We start from the raw sequence: 16,517 nt of genomic DNA, 5'->3' as shown, positions 1-16,517 counted from the left end.
AGTGGAAGGTGTCCCTGCCTGAAGGGTACAGGAATACCATGGCATCACCCACCTCGGGCTGGAAGGATACCCCCAAGCTTCCCTGGCCTGGAGGCTGAGAGCTGTGAGTTCCAGTGGAAGGAGGTTAGAATGAGATGGGCTCTATAGTCCCTTCCAACCCCAAAAAAACCAAAACCAACCTGAAAATCTGGGCAAGATGTGATTGGTGATGGAGCTGCCATGGAGCAAATTTTTCTTTCTGTTTTCTTTTGAAATGACTGGGGTAAATCAGCTGCACCTGTCTGAGAATGAGGCAGGTGGGGAAGGTGGGAGGAAATTTTGGAGATTGAGGACTGTAGTTTATTTTAATGTCAGTGCTGGTGTCTCCTGAGCCCTGTGGGGCTGGGCTGGGCAGTAGGTGTGTGTTTCTCCTGAGCAGCACAGGGCAGCACAGGCTGCCTTATCTGCAAGCTCGGGAACATGGCCTTTCCAAACTATGGTTATTTGCTCTCCATTCCCTGTCTTCCATTCAAATTCCATATCTGCAGGGAGGCCCTGGGTGCTGCCACCCACAGCAGAGTGCAGAGTGCTGGAACAGCAAGAGAAGCTGGGAATGTGATTGGAAAAATGAACATAGAATTATATGGAATCCCAGAATGGTTTGGGTTGGAGGGGAACTTGAAGTCCATTCAGTGCCACCCCTGCCATGGGCAGAAACACCTTCCACTATCCCAGGCTGCTCCAGCCTGGCCTTGGACACTGCCAGGGATGGAGAAGCCACAGCATCTCTGGGCACCCTGTGCCAGGGCCTCCCCACCCTCACAGGGAACAATTTCTTCCCAATATTCTATGCTGTCCTGGGAACCCAGGATATGATGAGAAACCCTGTGCAGCTGGAATGGAAAACAACAAAATCTGTTATGCAGCACGGGAAGCAGCACTGATGGGAACAGTGAGTGCTTTAATATTTAATTTGATGAGATCCAGCTCTGAGAAATGGATCGGGAGCTGCCACAGCTCCAAGCGCAAGCTCAGCGTTGGCAGGGAATTTCCATGGGGTTTGCTTCACTCAGGACTTATCTGTATTCTGGAAGGGTGACATGCAATGCAGCTCATTAATTATCCCAGCACACAGAGCTGTTTCCTCTCATTCCCTTCAATCAATCAAGCTCTGGACACTTTCAGGGCCTCTCAGACATTGGGTTGTCATTCCAGGTGTGTCCCCTGTGCTGGACTCTGGCTCAGGCCCCTGCAGAGCACTCAGGTGCAAACAGCTGGCATTTCAGGAGGGAATTTCCTTCTGTCAAACAGCCCAGTGAGGATAATTCCATCCTGCCTCTTGCCAGCAGGAACTCCCCAGGGCTGTATGGCCCCAAGTCCTGGTGGGACTGGGAGGGGGAAGCTGGGCCAAGCACAATGTGGTTTCACCAAACCTGTCCCTTCTTTGTCCTTTTAGGTGGCTCCCACACCTTTCCTGGGACTGAGATTGAGCTGACAGCTGAGCTGGTTTTCCCCTTCCTCCATTCTCCTGCCTCCAGAAATCCCTTTGCATGCTCCAGACAGTTTGGGTGTCCTCACCAGGGAGCTGGGCTTTGCAGGACAAGGCACCTTGTCACCGCCAGGGCAAGAAAAGGAGCTGGAAATGTAGATTTGTCAGGACTATAGTCCAGGTAGGTCCTAATTCCTTCCTCGTATGAAACCATCCACTTTCTATCCTTACCTCTGGTGTATCCCAAGGCTCCATCCCTGCAGCACCCAAGTGCCTCAGATCCCTCAGGGCTGAGGTGTGAGCACAAGGGATGGATTGGGGAAAAGCCTTTGACATGCTGATGTTCCATGACACACCCCAACCTCCCCCTGGGACACTCACAGCCCCCTTGGATACTTCATTCCTTGGGCACATTTGGCTCCACAGATTCCCTGGGATAAGCACGTGCTGGAATGGCACTGCAGTGCTTGGGAACAGCTTCCTGCCCTAGGCATGGGCTTGGGAGTCCTTGCCTTGGCTTGGTGACCTTCTCACCTTGGTGTCCCTGGGTTCTTCCCTCTCTGCCAAGCCCATGCCTGCACCACAGGACACAGCTGCCCATTCTTCCTCCAAGACCTCTCCTGGTTCCCCCTGCCTGGCTGGGGATGAGGCAGTGGGACTCCAGATCTTCATCCAGCAGGGAAGAGTCCTCTGTACCCTTAGAGGGATTGTCACCAGGCTTGTCACCAAACTGCCTTCACCTTACCCTGTCCAAAGCCACATCCCTCCATTTCCCAGTCCTGCTGAGCAATAACTGCCATCTCCTTTTGCTGCTCCTTGTCTCTCCCCAGCATCCATGTCGGAGGCATGCCCCCAAACGCTCCAGGAAAGCAAGAATGTTGAGGAAAATCCAGATATGCCTCTGTTTCTGCTTTGTCTCGGGCATTTTGTACGAGATCTCCCTCTTGTCCGGCTGCGTCTCCTCCTACCTGCCCGTGGCCCAGCAGTACCTGACACCCGAGCAGGTGCTGAACCTTGGCAAGAGCATCATTTTCCTGGAGACCACGGAGCGCCTGGAGCCTCCCCCGCTGGTGTCATGCTCTGTGGAATCTGCTGCCAGGATCTACCAGGACAGGCCCATCATCCTCTTCATGAGGGGACTCACCAATGAGACGGCCTTGGACTTGAACACCAGCTATGCTGCCTTCTCCCTCTTGTCTTCCATGAAGAATGTCTTCATTTTCCCTCTCCAGATGGAAACGGTCTTCCAGGAGACCCCTCTGCTCCAGTGGTACAACCAAGTGAGTGTTATAACAACAAAAAAACAGGAAATAGTGACAAGTAGGGGTGGGAAAAGGATTTAAAAGGAGTGAGGAATGCAGGACTGTGTGAAATTAGTGACTTTCGTTGTTTTGGTTGGGAATAGATTTATTTTTGTCGTGTTTTGCCATGTATTCATCTCTCTGTTTATGGAATACATGATCGGCATTTTCCCCCTTTTCTGGAGAAATGGATTTTTTGGCAAAGGGAACACTGGTAAAAAATAGATTGCAGACGTGTTTTGAGAAAACAGCCTTAATAATCTTCCCCAACAGAAGCTGGTTGAACAAAATGTGCTGCCTGAGCACTTGTTAGAGCTGCCTCACTCTGATGGAGCCCACGGGAGATAAGAGATAGGGGAGAGATTTCAGGTTCCAGAATAGCAATGTGCAAAGCCAAGGTGGGATCTGGCAAGCTCCACCCTGGAAAAGGTTCTTGGCAAACGGCCCTCAAGTAGCTTTGGTCAAATTGCTTGGGCAGGGCAGGCAGATTTCCTCTGAACTCTTTCTTCTCTCGAGAAAACATGACTCCAAATGCCAACAAATGCCATGAAAAGCCTCCAGCCTGGTTCAAAGAGCTGGGAGGGATCCGGGAGTGTGTTAAGTGGGTTGTGTCCCACTGAAACAGCAGGGCATGACTCATGGTGGCATTGGGTTAACACTGTAGGTGCCATCAAACCACCTGGGAAATGTTCCTGCTTTCCTTTGTGCTAACAAAGCCTCGCTCTGCCCCAGGTCCTTATCTTATCCCAATACAATCCGATGGCTGGAGGCAGCAAGGGCTGACAGTGCCATTTGCAGGTGGATGGTGCCATTGGCATCCCTGTGGATGGATTGGATCTGTTCCTGCATCACTGTCTGACCTTTCCCTCCCCGCAGGTTGTCCCAGAGCAGGAGAAGAACTGGGTGCACGTCAGCTCAGACGCCAGCAGACTGGCGCTCATCTGGAAGTATGGTGGCATCTACATGGACACGGATGTCATCTCCATCCGGCCCATCCCCCAGCAGAGCTTCCTGGCCGCGCAGAAGTCGCGCTTCTCCAGCAACGGCATCTTCGGCTTCCCCGCCCGCCACAAGTTCGTCTGGGACTGCATGGAGAACTTCGTCCTCAAGTACAACGGCAACATCTGGGGCAACCAGGGCCCCTTCTTGATGACGAGGATGCTCAAAACCCTCTGCAACCTCACTGATTTCAAAGGCACTGAGGATCACAGCTGCCAGAACATCTCCTTCCTCAACCCACAGCGTTTCTACCCCATCCCGTACCCAGCCTGGAGCCGGTACTACCAGGTGTGGGATAAAAGCCCCAGTTTCAACCATTCCTATGCACTGCACCTGTGGAACTTCATGAACCGCAACCGCAAGGTGGTGGTGGCTGGCAGCAACACCTTGGCTGAGAAACTCTACAAAACCTACTGTCCCACCACCTATGAGGACCTGATCCAGAATGCCAAGCACAGGGATCTCCCAGGCTCTGAGGAGGTTGAGTGACATGGAGGAAGGAGGAGAGGGATGATCCTTCCAGCCAAACACAGTCCCCACTCTGTTGGTATCTGGCTTTGGAGGAGAAAGAAAGAACTTTCCATAACCACCATCTCTATTCCCTCGGGATGCTGACAATGGTGGTGGATATCCATTGGATGGAGCCTCCAAGGACACCTTTGCCTCAGCTCTGTTTCCTGATAGGCTCTCATGAACCAAACCTTCCTGAATCCATCAGACTTTGAGCCTTCTCGTGAGCCTCTCCAAGGGAAAAGTTCCTAAAGGGAGGCATGGCCTCCCAGGAGGAATGTTGTCTCTTCTCTCTGGGTGCTACCAGTTGCTTCCTATGTCAGAAAAGTTGGAAGCACAACAGGCTTTGGACTGGAGCCTCTGAGACAAAAGAGAAGCCCAAACCAGCGTCTTTTCCTGGTCTTTTCCTTACATGGACTTTGTACCCTACGTTTTTGAGAGGGACTTTGTGTGAGTGAAAATAAAAGAGTTCATAAACCACCACTCCCCTGAGCTCACTTCTCCCTGAAAAATGAGTCACGTTTTCCAAAGGTTTTTGCTCCCACAACTTTACTTTGGGTTTTGCCAAGAAGGGGCTGTGCTGCCCCATCCTCCCAGGCCAATCCAGGCTGTAGAAAGTGTGCCTGGAAAGGAGATGCTGAGACACCAAGGAAGGCTCTCCAGGTTTCCAAATCCCTTTTAAATAAATGGATTTCAACAGACACAAGGTGGTCAGCCATGTTCAGTTGTGCAAAAATCCCATTTAATCCCGACAGGGCACCCAGTGAACAATCCTTTGCAGTTACTCCCTTTTCCCAGAGTAATGCCAATGCAGCCAATTCCCTACGGAGCAGCCCAGCTTGCAGATCTCTCCCGAGTCTCTCTGAAGAGCTGGTTTTACCCGGGAGCAGGAAGGTGGGGATCACTCTCCGTCACCCACTGTTTGCTGAGTGCACAATGCTATCTCCTGCAAACACAGCAGCTGCTGAGCTGGCTGAGCTTGGAGTTTGGGATCAGCAGGAGAAGGGAGCCCTCTGCACTCAGGGCTTGTGTGCTCCTGTGCTCAGACAAGAGGCTCTGCTCCCCTTCCTGCCCTGTGTTCCCCCAGAAACACTCCAGGGTAAGACCAGGTGGTGCCAAGCCGAGCACTGGGGATTGCTGGAGCAGGAATGTGGGGTAATATTTTTCCTCTCCCTTCCCCAGGGTGAAGCTCTCCTGGCTCAGCCCAAGCCATGAGTTTCACACTCTGGCGCCATCCAGTTTGGTTTAGCTTTGCTCCACTGTCGGTTACAGCAGGCTTTTCCTGCCCATGGATTTTCCTCCATGACTTTGCCTTCCCAGTGCTGAGGGGATACAGGGGAGGAGTGTTACAGCCCAGGAAATCCTCCTTGTTCTCCACATGGCTCCAGACAGCCCTGATTGCTCCCCACTCCCTTTGCCCACTCTCCTCATTCCCATCCTCATCCTTCTCTCCACTTTTTCTCTGTCTCTGGCAACAAATGAGGATTTGCCTTTTCTTCTCCAGGAGTGTCCATGAGGGGAAGGACAAGGCTGGGGCACTTCACCACTCAAGCTCCCTTCTCAGGTGAGCTCAGGGAACAAGCATTTCCAAGGTTTTCCTGTGTTATGTGGTGGATCCTCTGCAGATGAGTTCAACCCTGTCCCATTTCTCTCTCCTGCCTGACAGGAGGGGAGGAATCCTTCCAGGACAGGAGAAATCCTGCCAGGACTCAGAGCAATGCACAGCCAAGGTCTCACACTGGGCATGTCTCTTGGGTCCACCCCTTGTGAATCCCAGGAGAAGCTGGAAAAGACAGGGATGTGCTGGCTGCATTTGGGAAGGGTCTGGAGGAGGTGGGGAAGCTGCTGGAACAGGTCCTGAGCAGAGTCTGGCTCTCCAGTACCTGCTGCTCCCAGCCACAGGGACAGAGCAGCACAGCTCTGGAGGGACAAGGAGGAGAGCAGGAGGTGGAAGAAGCTGATTTTCACCCAGCAGCTCTCCCTGCTGCAGGGTGAGTGGTGGGAGGGTGTGAAACACCCCTGGGCAGGGTGCTGGCTGCTGCATCCTGCCTGGGGATCCTCCACCTCGGCCCCAGGAAAGGTGCCAGCCAGCCCTGCTGCTTTCCCTGCTGCTGGCATCTCACCTTCGTGGAGATGGTAAATTCCCTGCCAACCCCTGGGGAAATCCGTATTTCTGGGAGGTGCTAGCTGCAGTCAGAGCTGGGTGAGACAGGAGGTCTGTAAAGGGATCTCATGTGGTCCCTGTGTCCTGCTGGATATCTCATCCCACGGAGAATTTGAGCATCCTCCACATCAGTGAAAGGCTTCTGCATGCTCCCGGATTTGATGATGGTTTTCTTTCCCCCTTTCCGTCAGGAAGTCTCCTGGATGTGCCTTTTCTCCCCCTGCTTCTGCCCCATCGCCAAATCAACTCCCTCTTTCCCTCCTGGAAAGTAAATCCACCCAGACCAGATAATTTCTGTTCCTTCAGCCCAGTCATCCCTGCAAGCACAGGAGCCCCTTATAACCAGCACCTCACTGATGCTCTGGTCCTCTCATGTCTCTGCTCCATTGGAAAAGCAGCATTTTTCCCTGGGCACCATCCCTGCCCCATCCTGGCCTCTGCCTTCTCCGTTGGTTTCAGACAGAAACCAAAGCAGCTCCTGACCCTCTCCCTCTCCATCCTCCCCACACATCCATGTTTTGGAGGTCTCTCCTCTTGCTTTAAACCACCAAAGCCCTGCCTGCCTCACCAGGGTCATGGGGAATGTCCCTTCCTGCAGATCCCAGTCCTTCTGCTGACCTTTCCCCTTCTCCACTGCCATCTTTGCCATAAATCCTTCATGGCCAACTCCCTCCTGCCAGCACTCAGAGGCCACTGAGCCAGCTCTGAGGCAATTCCTCCCCTCATTTTCCCAAGCAGATTGGGATGGAGATGCTGGAAACCAGATGGACCACAGGAGGCAACTTTTTATCTCTTCTTTCCTCCACATTTCTGGCTGAATTCTCTCTGCCTGCTGCCTTTCCCTCAAGGGAAGGACATTCCCTCACAGGAAGGACATACAGTGGAATGTGAGACCTCAGGTGCACTTAAAGCTCCTCAGTTTCCCCAGGGATCTTCTCCATGGGACAGTGGGGATGGAGTTAGGGTGGGGAGTTTGGGAGAAGGTTTTGGCAATGCATAAAAATCCAGAGAGCTTCCCTGGCTGGTGAGGGGAAGAGGTGGCTCCAAACCCTTTTTACCACATTTATGTCTTCTCGTTCCTCTTTTGCCTCCTCCTGATGAAACAAGAGAGGAGGACATTTTTTGCCACCCCATCCCAGGGCCATCAGGAAGTTATTGGGAGCTGGATGCCCTCAGCTCCCATCTCCAGCAGCAGCCCAAGGCCATGAAGACCCAGGAAAAGAAGACAAGTGCAATAATTTTTTTTTTTTGGCTCATTAAGATCATTTAAGCAGATGTTTAACTCTAAGCAGCCTTAAAATATTTGCTGAGCTTAGACTAAGCCTAATTTCAAGCCCCATTTCCAGGCCCTTCTGTGCTGTTTTACTCTATTTGGCACTCATTAAACACGAAGTATAACATGAATATCGTTGGCACGAGTCACCCACCGGGGTGTCATCCAGCAGAGCAACACTTTAAATTCCACTTTGGAGCATCTTTTCCTTGTCATCAGATCCGGGTGGCACGTGGGGTGTGACAGGATGGCATCTCATGGTCTGGTGATTGTGTCATGGGATGGAAAAGCCCTGAGCTGTCCCCTCTCAGGCATTGTCAGCTGAAGGGACACAGCTTTTGGGGAACCTCTGTGCTCCATTTGCTGTTTTCTGCTCTGTTTTTGAATGCATTTCATAATAATATTCCGCAGAGAGAGGAAAAATTGCCAAAAATTACCAAAAAACGCTCTTTGATTCTCAGTCTGTTTCCTTACAGATCCAATTGCTCTCAGCAAACAGAGCTGAAGGTAATGATGGCATTTTTAAAGTGAAACAATTTGGATGTAGATACATTTTTCATAACTTGCAGCGCCTCAGAGCACAATCTCTTCTCTGTCTCCCTCTCTAAGTCCATGGATTCCCCTCCAGGGAGCTGGCTGTGTGTCCATGGACAGGTCACTGCCAGTCCCTCCACTGTCAGCACAGCTCACAAACCAAAATTGTCTCCTGAGCAGGTTTTGCATCTCAGCCTGATCCCGAAGGAAAGAGATTTCCATGAGATTTCCATCAAGTTTCACAGCAAAAGGATGACCTTGCCTCCTTCAAACCAGGTTAATGGTTATTTGCATAAAAACAAGGACCTTGGGCTTGCTGTGGATCCTTCGTTGCAGCCCAGGGGAAGGAAATAGGGGGATTTCTGCTCTCTAATGCAAGTAGAAAGTAAAACCAGTCCTAAACCAGGGCTGGCTGTTGGCCAATACCCGAGGAGGGCATCCTCCAACCAGTGGCCTCGAGGTTGTTCTCCAAGGGTTGGTGACACATCTGGGCCACCCTCCACCCCAAAGGGCCAGGTGTGTCTGTGCTTTCCATGCAGGAAAATCCAGTGTTGATCAGAACTTGCTCCTGTGCTGGGGCCTCAGCTCCTTTTTGCCATCACAGACCTTTCTGCCCGGCAGGGACCCAGGAGGTGACCAGAATGCTCCTGATGAGGATCCATCAGGTGGGAACCAGAGCTGGGACCATCCCTGTCCCAAGAGATGAACGCAGTGTTGGGCTCAGGGTATTGTGTGGATGGGGTCAGGGGTGCTGGGCAGAGCTGCTGGGGCACAGAGGGGATCAATTCCCTGCTCCCCTCGGCTGGACAGCTCCATGGCTGCCACCATTTCCCTGGGAAAGCTGCCCCAGGCAGGTGCTGGGCGCTGGCTGGGATTTTGGGAGAGCTGTGGGTGGGGATGAAGCAAATTATGGGAGGAAGTTGCTCCTTGTAGTCTGCTGAGAGCAACCAACTCCTGGGTATGGGACTGCTGGGAGCCATCAGGGAGAGAAGAGTCCCTCCAGCCCATCCCAGTCCTCCCTGCACTGGCACCAGCACCATCCTTACTCCAGACAGAGAACAGACCTCCCAGTCCTGGAGAAAAGCTGGAGAGCATGGGGGAAACAGGCAAAGTGTGTCCTCTGTCCTTCCAGTGCCACCAGCACTGCAGCCACACAAACTGCTCCAAACCGATTTTTTATTGGGGGGAGCGATGAAAACAGCAGTAAAAACCCACCCATCTGGAACAATCCGCCTCTGGGAGGCAGATGGGATGGTGAAGGCAGAGCCACAGGGTCGCACAGGGAATAAACTTCCCCGCTCCCACCTCCGAGGCTGCTTTTCAGGATCTCCCCGGCACATCTCCCCTCCAGCAGCTTCTCCTGTGCTAAACCAGCCAGAGCTCCCTGTCCCCGAGGGGAAGATGCTGTGGGAGAGCACAGCAGCCCCTGGCACGGCGATCTCAAGGGGACTTGAGCTGTCCGAGCCCTTTTCGTGCCCAGAATACCAAACAGCTCTTCCCGCGAGCATTCCGAGCTGCCGGCAATGCAACACCACCACCTAGCCCCGCGCAGAGCTGCTGCAGGGACAGCCATGCTCCTGCCGTCCTGCAGAGCAGGGCAGAGCTGCTGCAGGGACAGCCATGCTCCAGCCACCCTGCAGAGCAGGGCAGAGCTGCTGCAGGGACAGCCATGCTCCAGCCATCCTGCAGAGCAGGGCAGAGCTGCTGCAGGGACAGCCATGCTCCAGCCACCCTGCAGAGCAGGGCAGAGCTGCTGCAGGGACAGCCATGCTCCTGCCACCCTGCAGAGCAGGGCAGAGCTGCTGCAGGGACAGCCATGCTCCTGCCATCCTGCAGAGCGGGGCAGAGCTGCTGCTCGAGGTGCCGAAAGCACAAAGGGAAAACAGCCACGCAATGATTGTTCCGGGAATGGTTCTCTTTTGAGGAGCATTCCTGGGTTGGTTTCAGTGCATGGCATGTCCACCTTTCCCTGGCATGATTTTGGGAATGCTGAGGTGCTGTGGGAGGCAGCAGAGGTGCCCAAGGCCAGACCCAAACCCCTTCACTTCTCACATTTGCCATCTTCAGGAATTCCCGGTCCTGGAGCTGTAAATACCTCCCAAAACAAAATGCTGCAAGTACGCTGGAGCCTAAAAATTCCAAAAATAGCTGACTGACTCTTTAGCAGTCACGGGCTGTATTTTGGGATTTGTGTCACTGAGAAATGAGGGTGTCAGGGAGCTGCCCAGGGCTTTGGACAGGGCTTGGAGCTTGAGGGATGCTCTGGGATCCTGGTGAAGCTCCTGGGGGAGGACAGTGCCAGGCTCCTCTTCCCCAGGCTGTGACAGGAATCTCCACTTGGATCTGCAGGAGGCTCCAGGCTCTTGTGAGGCATCAGCAGCAGCACAAGGATGAGAAATTCCCTGCTCTCCTGCAGCTGAGGGATGAGCTGGCACAGCAGGGATGGGGAAGTCAGTCAGGGCAAGAGGCCCAGCAGAGCTCTGCCTGCACAGCTCTCCCTCATCCCCGGGGAAGAAGGGGACATCCTGTCCTCTGCAGCCACCCACTGGAGCCATGGGATGCTGTCCAAGTGGGCAGTGCCCCAGAAATGCCCCCAAAAGGGCACTAGGGGTGGTGCAGGGCTCTGCAGTCACTCTCTGCACATTGACCCCATGTGGGCTGAGCTGTCATGTGCAGGAAAATCCACCTGCTGCTCCCCAAACCCCAGCAGGGTGAAATACAGCTCTGCCAGTGCTTGCAAATCCCTTTTCCCCCCTTTTCCTGCATAACCCCACGTGTGAGGATTTCCTTACTCTCTCCCAGCTAAAATCCCAAAGCCCCACAGGTCCCCACAAGGTCACAGCCCATGGGGACAGCAGAGCTGAATCCTTGCTGATCCCCAAAGTTGCTTCTTGGAGCAGAGCCTGCTCAACCCCCAGCCCTCCCTGGAGCACCCTCTGGATGTCCTGAACCAGAAACCTACACTGAGGAATTGTCCCATGCTGGAAGTGAGTCCCATCAGATCCTTCTGGTCTCCAGGCAGTCTCCTGTGCCCAAGGATTCCAAGTGCTGCCCTCTGGAAGCTGTGGAGTGCTGGGTTTGTCGGGAAAAGGACTTTTCTGGAGTCTCTCTGCCCATATGGGATGACTCAAACAGCTCAGCAAAGTCAGCCCTGAGGGCTTGTGGTGCAGGAGATAAACATGGGATTTCCCACTGTTGTTCAGCTCCTTGCTCCCTTCCCAGAACCTCGGCAAGGGGATGAAGAAATTGTCTTGGGGTTTGGAAACCAAAGTAATGAAGGTATAAAATATAAACTTGGAGAAACTGCGCAGAAATGTGGAGAAGGAACCACTTAGGGTGAGAAGGAGGAGGCAGCAGAGGAGGAGAGCAGCTCAAGAGCCGGCGAGGAAGAGAAGTGAGCTGTTTGCTCCAGGGGCAAGAGGAGTGGGATTTAAGCTCAAGGAGAGGTTTTAAGCTCAGGGGGAGGTTTTAAGCTCAAGCTAAGCAATACCAAAGACAGGCAAGGGAGAAGTGGGAATTGTTGGAGATTTCAGCAGCCAGGTGTGTGCAGGCAGGGGATGGGATGGGATGGGATGGGATGGGATGGGATGGGATGGGCCTGTATATGTCTATGGGAAATGCAGGATTGGATCAAAGCCACATCCACACTTCTGGAAAAACCCCTGGATGCCAGGGCACAGAGATCACCTGGTGGGGGCAAAATCTTGAGCTCTGTGAGCTCAGCATGGCCCAAAGCCAGGCAACAAACCCCAGGAATTCCCAGCAAATCCACAGGGATTCTTTTGGGCATCATTTACAGTAAAATAATAAGAAGTCATGTGGTGCCTTCTTCCCAGGTCCATCAGCAGGGCCACAGGGAATAGTCTGGGCACAGGGAATTCAGAACTGCAGCAGCAGATGTGGCCCTTGGCTCTTCATCCAGCTGCACACATCTGTCCTTTCCCTAATGTTTGTCCATTCTCCCTTTTTTGGGGGGGAAATATCAGTATCCATGCGATTGGGAGAAAACACGAAGTGCCAGAGAATCAAGTTGGGAAAATCTCTCAGGAACAAATCAAGAGATAATTGGAGTGATGCAATGGGGAAATTATGGAATGACTGAAAAAGGACTTAAAAATCACCTCAATTAATGGGGAGGGCTGGTATAATTAAAGTGGTGATGGTATCAAAAGCAAATTGATTTTTTTACAAAAAAAAAAAATTAAAAAATATTTTACTCAAGGATGGCCTGGCACAAACACTGGGAATGTTTATTTTTCCTTATTGCAATAAGAGTGAGATTCCAGGCCTTCCTCCGGCAAAGTCAAAATAAAAATGAGCATTTTTGGGACAACTTTCCAGCCCTGGCAATAGAGGACAGGTCTCCTGTATGGTGTCCTAGTGCACCTATGGTGTTTGGCTCTCTTGGCTCTAATTTTGTAGGAATTCAGGAAGAAGAATTCCCTGTTGGTTTGCAAAGGGGAGCTCAGGGTGGAACGTGGGGTTGTGCCCCCTTTCCCTCTCTCTGCTCCCCTCCCGGTGTCACTGGTGACCTGGAGCTCTTCCCTGCGGATCGGTGGGACACGATGGGGACAGGGAGGTGACAGTGCTCTGCCAGCAGCCACTGGATGGTGCCACAGCACCAGGAACGAGCAGCAGCCGCTCTGCAGCCCTCCGGGCTCTCCTTTCGGGAAGATCCCAAAGCTGCTGGGCTTCTCGCAGGGTTTGGGACCCGCCTGGGCAGCCACCGGGGAGGATAAACGACATTTCAGAGGTGTGATTGCTCCTCTGCCTCCATCACACACAAGGGCTGGCAGTGCCGGGAGCTCGGGAGGCTCAGCAGCTCTCCCTGGGCATCCTCAGGGCACAGGCACAGCCCTGTTCCCATGGGATGTGGCATCCCCCAGGCTGAGGGCAGCTCTCCACTCCGGACACACCTTGGACACACCTGTGTGTGGCTTTTTGAACCTTTAGCAGCTTTCCTTCTCCTCACTGCCCTCTTTCTGCTCTTCCTCATTCTCCTCTTTGCCAGAGCTCTAGAAGATGATGGGGAAAGTTTAATCTTGTGCTGCAGGAGGAGCCAGGTCTGAATTCACTTGGGCAGAGAACTCAGCCACAGCTCCTGTTCTCCTGGTGGAATATCCAACCCCACAGATGACCCTTTGCACTTTGGACATGACCACATCAGCCTGACTCCCCTTCTAGAGCTCCTCTGGGTCAATGAAGTTCATTTTCCTAATTCTCTCTGTATTTCGGACATTCCTGGCAGTGCGTTTATGATCTTGGCCTCCTCAAAGTATGACATTTGGGAAGATGTAACAGGAAAAGAGGCACTTCCCAGTTCCTCTTTTCCAACCCACTCTGCTCCTGCTTCAGACTCTTACCCCTCCATATTTCCCACATTTGATTCCCATTTCACACCTAAATTTGAAATGGGAATTTGAATTCCCATTTCACGCCTAAAACAGGTGGTTTTAGTGTTAGGAAGCAGGACACCCAAATAGGGCTGAGCAGAACAAGGGGAATGAACTTGTTTTCTCTGAAAAAAAATAGTGTTTTCCACACAACTGTTCACAAATAGGCATAAAACCCCTTTTTACCTGTAAAAACAGAGGTGGCAGGGAGAATTTGCTCTCGGGAGAGAGTGACAGGAAACCCGAGCTGGGCCCTGGTGCTGTCACCATCCAAAACTAAGGGGAAAACAAATTCCTGCCCCAGAGAGCAAACAGGCAGGAAAAGGGCAGCAAGCAGGAGCTGCTCTGCCTGGACGACGTGGCAATCCTGCTGCCAAGGCAGGTGCCTTGCCCAGGGTTCATTCAGCTGCCAACAGAGCAAGAATCACTTTTTTGTTGGTTTTCCCAGCAGTTTTCCTGCCTGAGGTGTTTTGGAGACCTTCGAGCAACAAGTCCAGGTGGTGCTGGGAAAGTGGGGGAAAAACTTCCCCTAAGTTTGGGAAAGTCCAGAAACAGCTGGGAGCCTTGTGCCAAGAGAAGGGTGACACTCTGACCAGCCTGAGAGCTGAGACTGGAAAAAGAGGTTTTATTCCAGATGGGGATCTTGAGCCAGAGCGTTCCATGGGAAATTGGGATCAAATCCGTGCACAGCCAGCCTGGGGCTTGCAGGTGGTGCAGGGGTGTGGGTCAGGCTCAGTCCATGGGCTGGAAAACACAGCTGCTCAACACCCAGAGGCTTTTCCTCAAAGTCAGAAAATGCCAGGATGGTTTGGGTTGGAAGGGACCTTAAAGCCCATCCTGTTCTACCCCCAGGGTCACCTTCCACTGTCCCAGGTTGCTCCAAGGCCTGTCCAACCTGGCTCAAAACCAAACCAAAGCTGTGTTAAGGGATGGTTGCTGCAGCCCTCACATCCTGGTGGGGTTTGGAGGAGCAGGGCCTGTCCAACACCCCTGGTTTTCCCTGGAAATGGTTTTCCTTCAGTCCTCACCCTCTGCCCTGCCATGGGTTTGTAACTCTATCCCTTCCAAACTGCTCTCCTTCCATTCCCACACATTTTGATTTGCCTCCTCCTAATTGTTTACCTGTTTAGCTCAGCACAGCACTGAGGGTTTTCCAAGTGACTCCTTTGGCTTTATCCTCAGTGAAAGAATAAAACAAGTCCAGAACCAGCAAGATAAAGAATGGGCCAATTAAATTAAGGAGAAATCACCCAAACCAGTGGGTTTGTGGGGTTTGTTGGGTTTGTTTTTCCCAGTGACTTTGTCTTCATGGGGCTCCTGTTACTGGTAATACTTATATAAATCATGAATATTCAAGGGAATAGCAGTAAATGTTCAACCCACAACAGTAACAAGCTCTGAATGCAGCACAACTCTCCCAAAGCTGGGGGAAAAAATAAAGGAAAATAAAATCCTATCAAATTTATTCAGCTGGAATATCTCACCCAGAGAGCTATTCTGCCATAATATTTGGGGCAAGCAGTGTCATAAATCTTAGTGCTATTAATCCATAGACTCATTCATCTCTGTTCAGCTCCATAAAAGCAATAACCTTGTCACTAGAGGGAGGAAGATTGGGCTTTTAATTGCATATAGATTTCAGGAGAGTTCTTATCTCCTAGTCCAATTTGTAGCTCCAGATATGGTCCCTTGGTCAAAGTCCATGCAAATCCAGCATGCTCTCACACTCTCCAAATGTTGCAGGAGCTCAGAAGGAGCCTGTTCAGAGCTGGTGGATGATGCACTCAGCCTTTGCAGGCTTGGCTTTATTAGACAATCCTGGATTTCATTAGCTCCTCTGAATGGGAAATGTATTTTTCAGAGGACGATCAAATTTATGGAAACAAAACCCCATCAGCTGTTCATGATTTCCTTGACTTGTCTCCCTTGAATCCACAAGTGCTACCAAATCCATCCCTTGCAGTTTATGGTCAATGAAGGAAAAATAAAAGGTGGGAGGGAGTTGTCTTCCCTCCCTCACCAGGAACAGCAGCTGGAAACACTGGATTTACTTTGGGTCATCCTCGGGGTGTTTCTGGATCTCCAAGTCCAGTAAATAATTACGGTATCAGAAATATTTCTTTGGCCTGCAGGGCTGCAGAGGAAAGCCTGGAAATGGGAACTTTGGCCTCAGTTAAAACCCAGAGACTTCCCCAAGCAGATAATTTTGCTTGCAGGGCTTAGGGGAGACACCAGCTCAGCTGAAAGGGGGACATTTGGGTCCATGTCCCAAGCCAAGGAATCATGGAATGGTTTGGGTTGGAAGGACCTTAAGGTTCATCTGCTGCCACCCCTTCCATGGCAGGGACACCTTCCACTATCCCAGGTGTCACTGTTGAGCCTCTAGCAGAGAAAAGGACCCAGGTTCTCAGTGTGGCAAGAAAAAAGAGGACTTTATTATTTTGATTTCAGCTTATATAGACTTTTCAGAGGTCACCCAGATTGGTCAGTCAGAAACCTTCACCCAGGCCTGATTGGCCAGGCCTGAACTGTCCAAATCTCAAGACACTGTTTGGAAAACATCCGAACTTTATCTTTGTTTATAAAACACAGAAGAAGTTCTCATGGGAAAGACCTGTGCTAGCCACACCCAGGTTGCTCCAAGCCCTGTCCAACCTGGCCTTGGACACTGCCAGGGATCCAGGGGCAGCCACAGCTTCTCTGGGCACCCTGTGCCAGGGCCTCCCCACCCTCACAGGGAAGGATTCATTCCTGATATCCAACATAAATTTCTTCTCTTTCAGTCAGAGCCCATTCCCCCTTTTCCTGTCCCTCCAGGCCCTTGGAAATATCTCTCTCCATGTTTTCTGTTGGCTCCTTCAGGCTCCAGTTATCA

At 51.9% G+C, this 16,517-nt stretch overlaps 1 protein-coding gene across 1 annotated transcript; it reads left to right on the top strand.

Moving 5' to 3' along the window:
• The first annotated feature begins 1,442 nt into the window (after positions 1-1,442).
• On the top strand, positions 1,443-4,761 carry A4GNT (alpha-1,4-N-acetylglucosaminyltransferase). Its single transcript, XM_085068775.1, has 3 exons — positions 1,443-1,649; positions 2,299-2,748; positions 3,646-4,761. The coding sequence occupies exons 1-3, from the start codon at positions 1,530-1,532 to the stop codon at positions 4,255-4,257; spliced, it is 1,182 nt and encodes a 393-aa protein (XP_084924901.1). The 5' UTR covers positions 1,443-1,529; the 3' UTR covers positions 4,258-4,761.
• Positions 4,762-16,517: the final 11,756 nt, after the last annotated feature.

Source organism: Lichenostomus cassidix, chromosome 9 (assembly GCF_008360975.1).
Source record: "Lichenostomus cassidix isolate B80296 chromosome 9, HeHo_3.0, whole genome shotgun sequence".
Taxonomy (NCBI): Eukaryota; Metazoa; Chordata; class Aves; order Passeriformes; family Meliphagidae; genus Lichenostomus; species Lichenostomus cassidix.
This window is presented reverse-complemented; position numbering and strand designations above follow the sequence as displayed.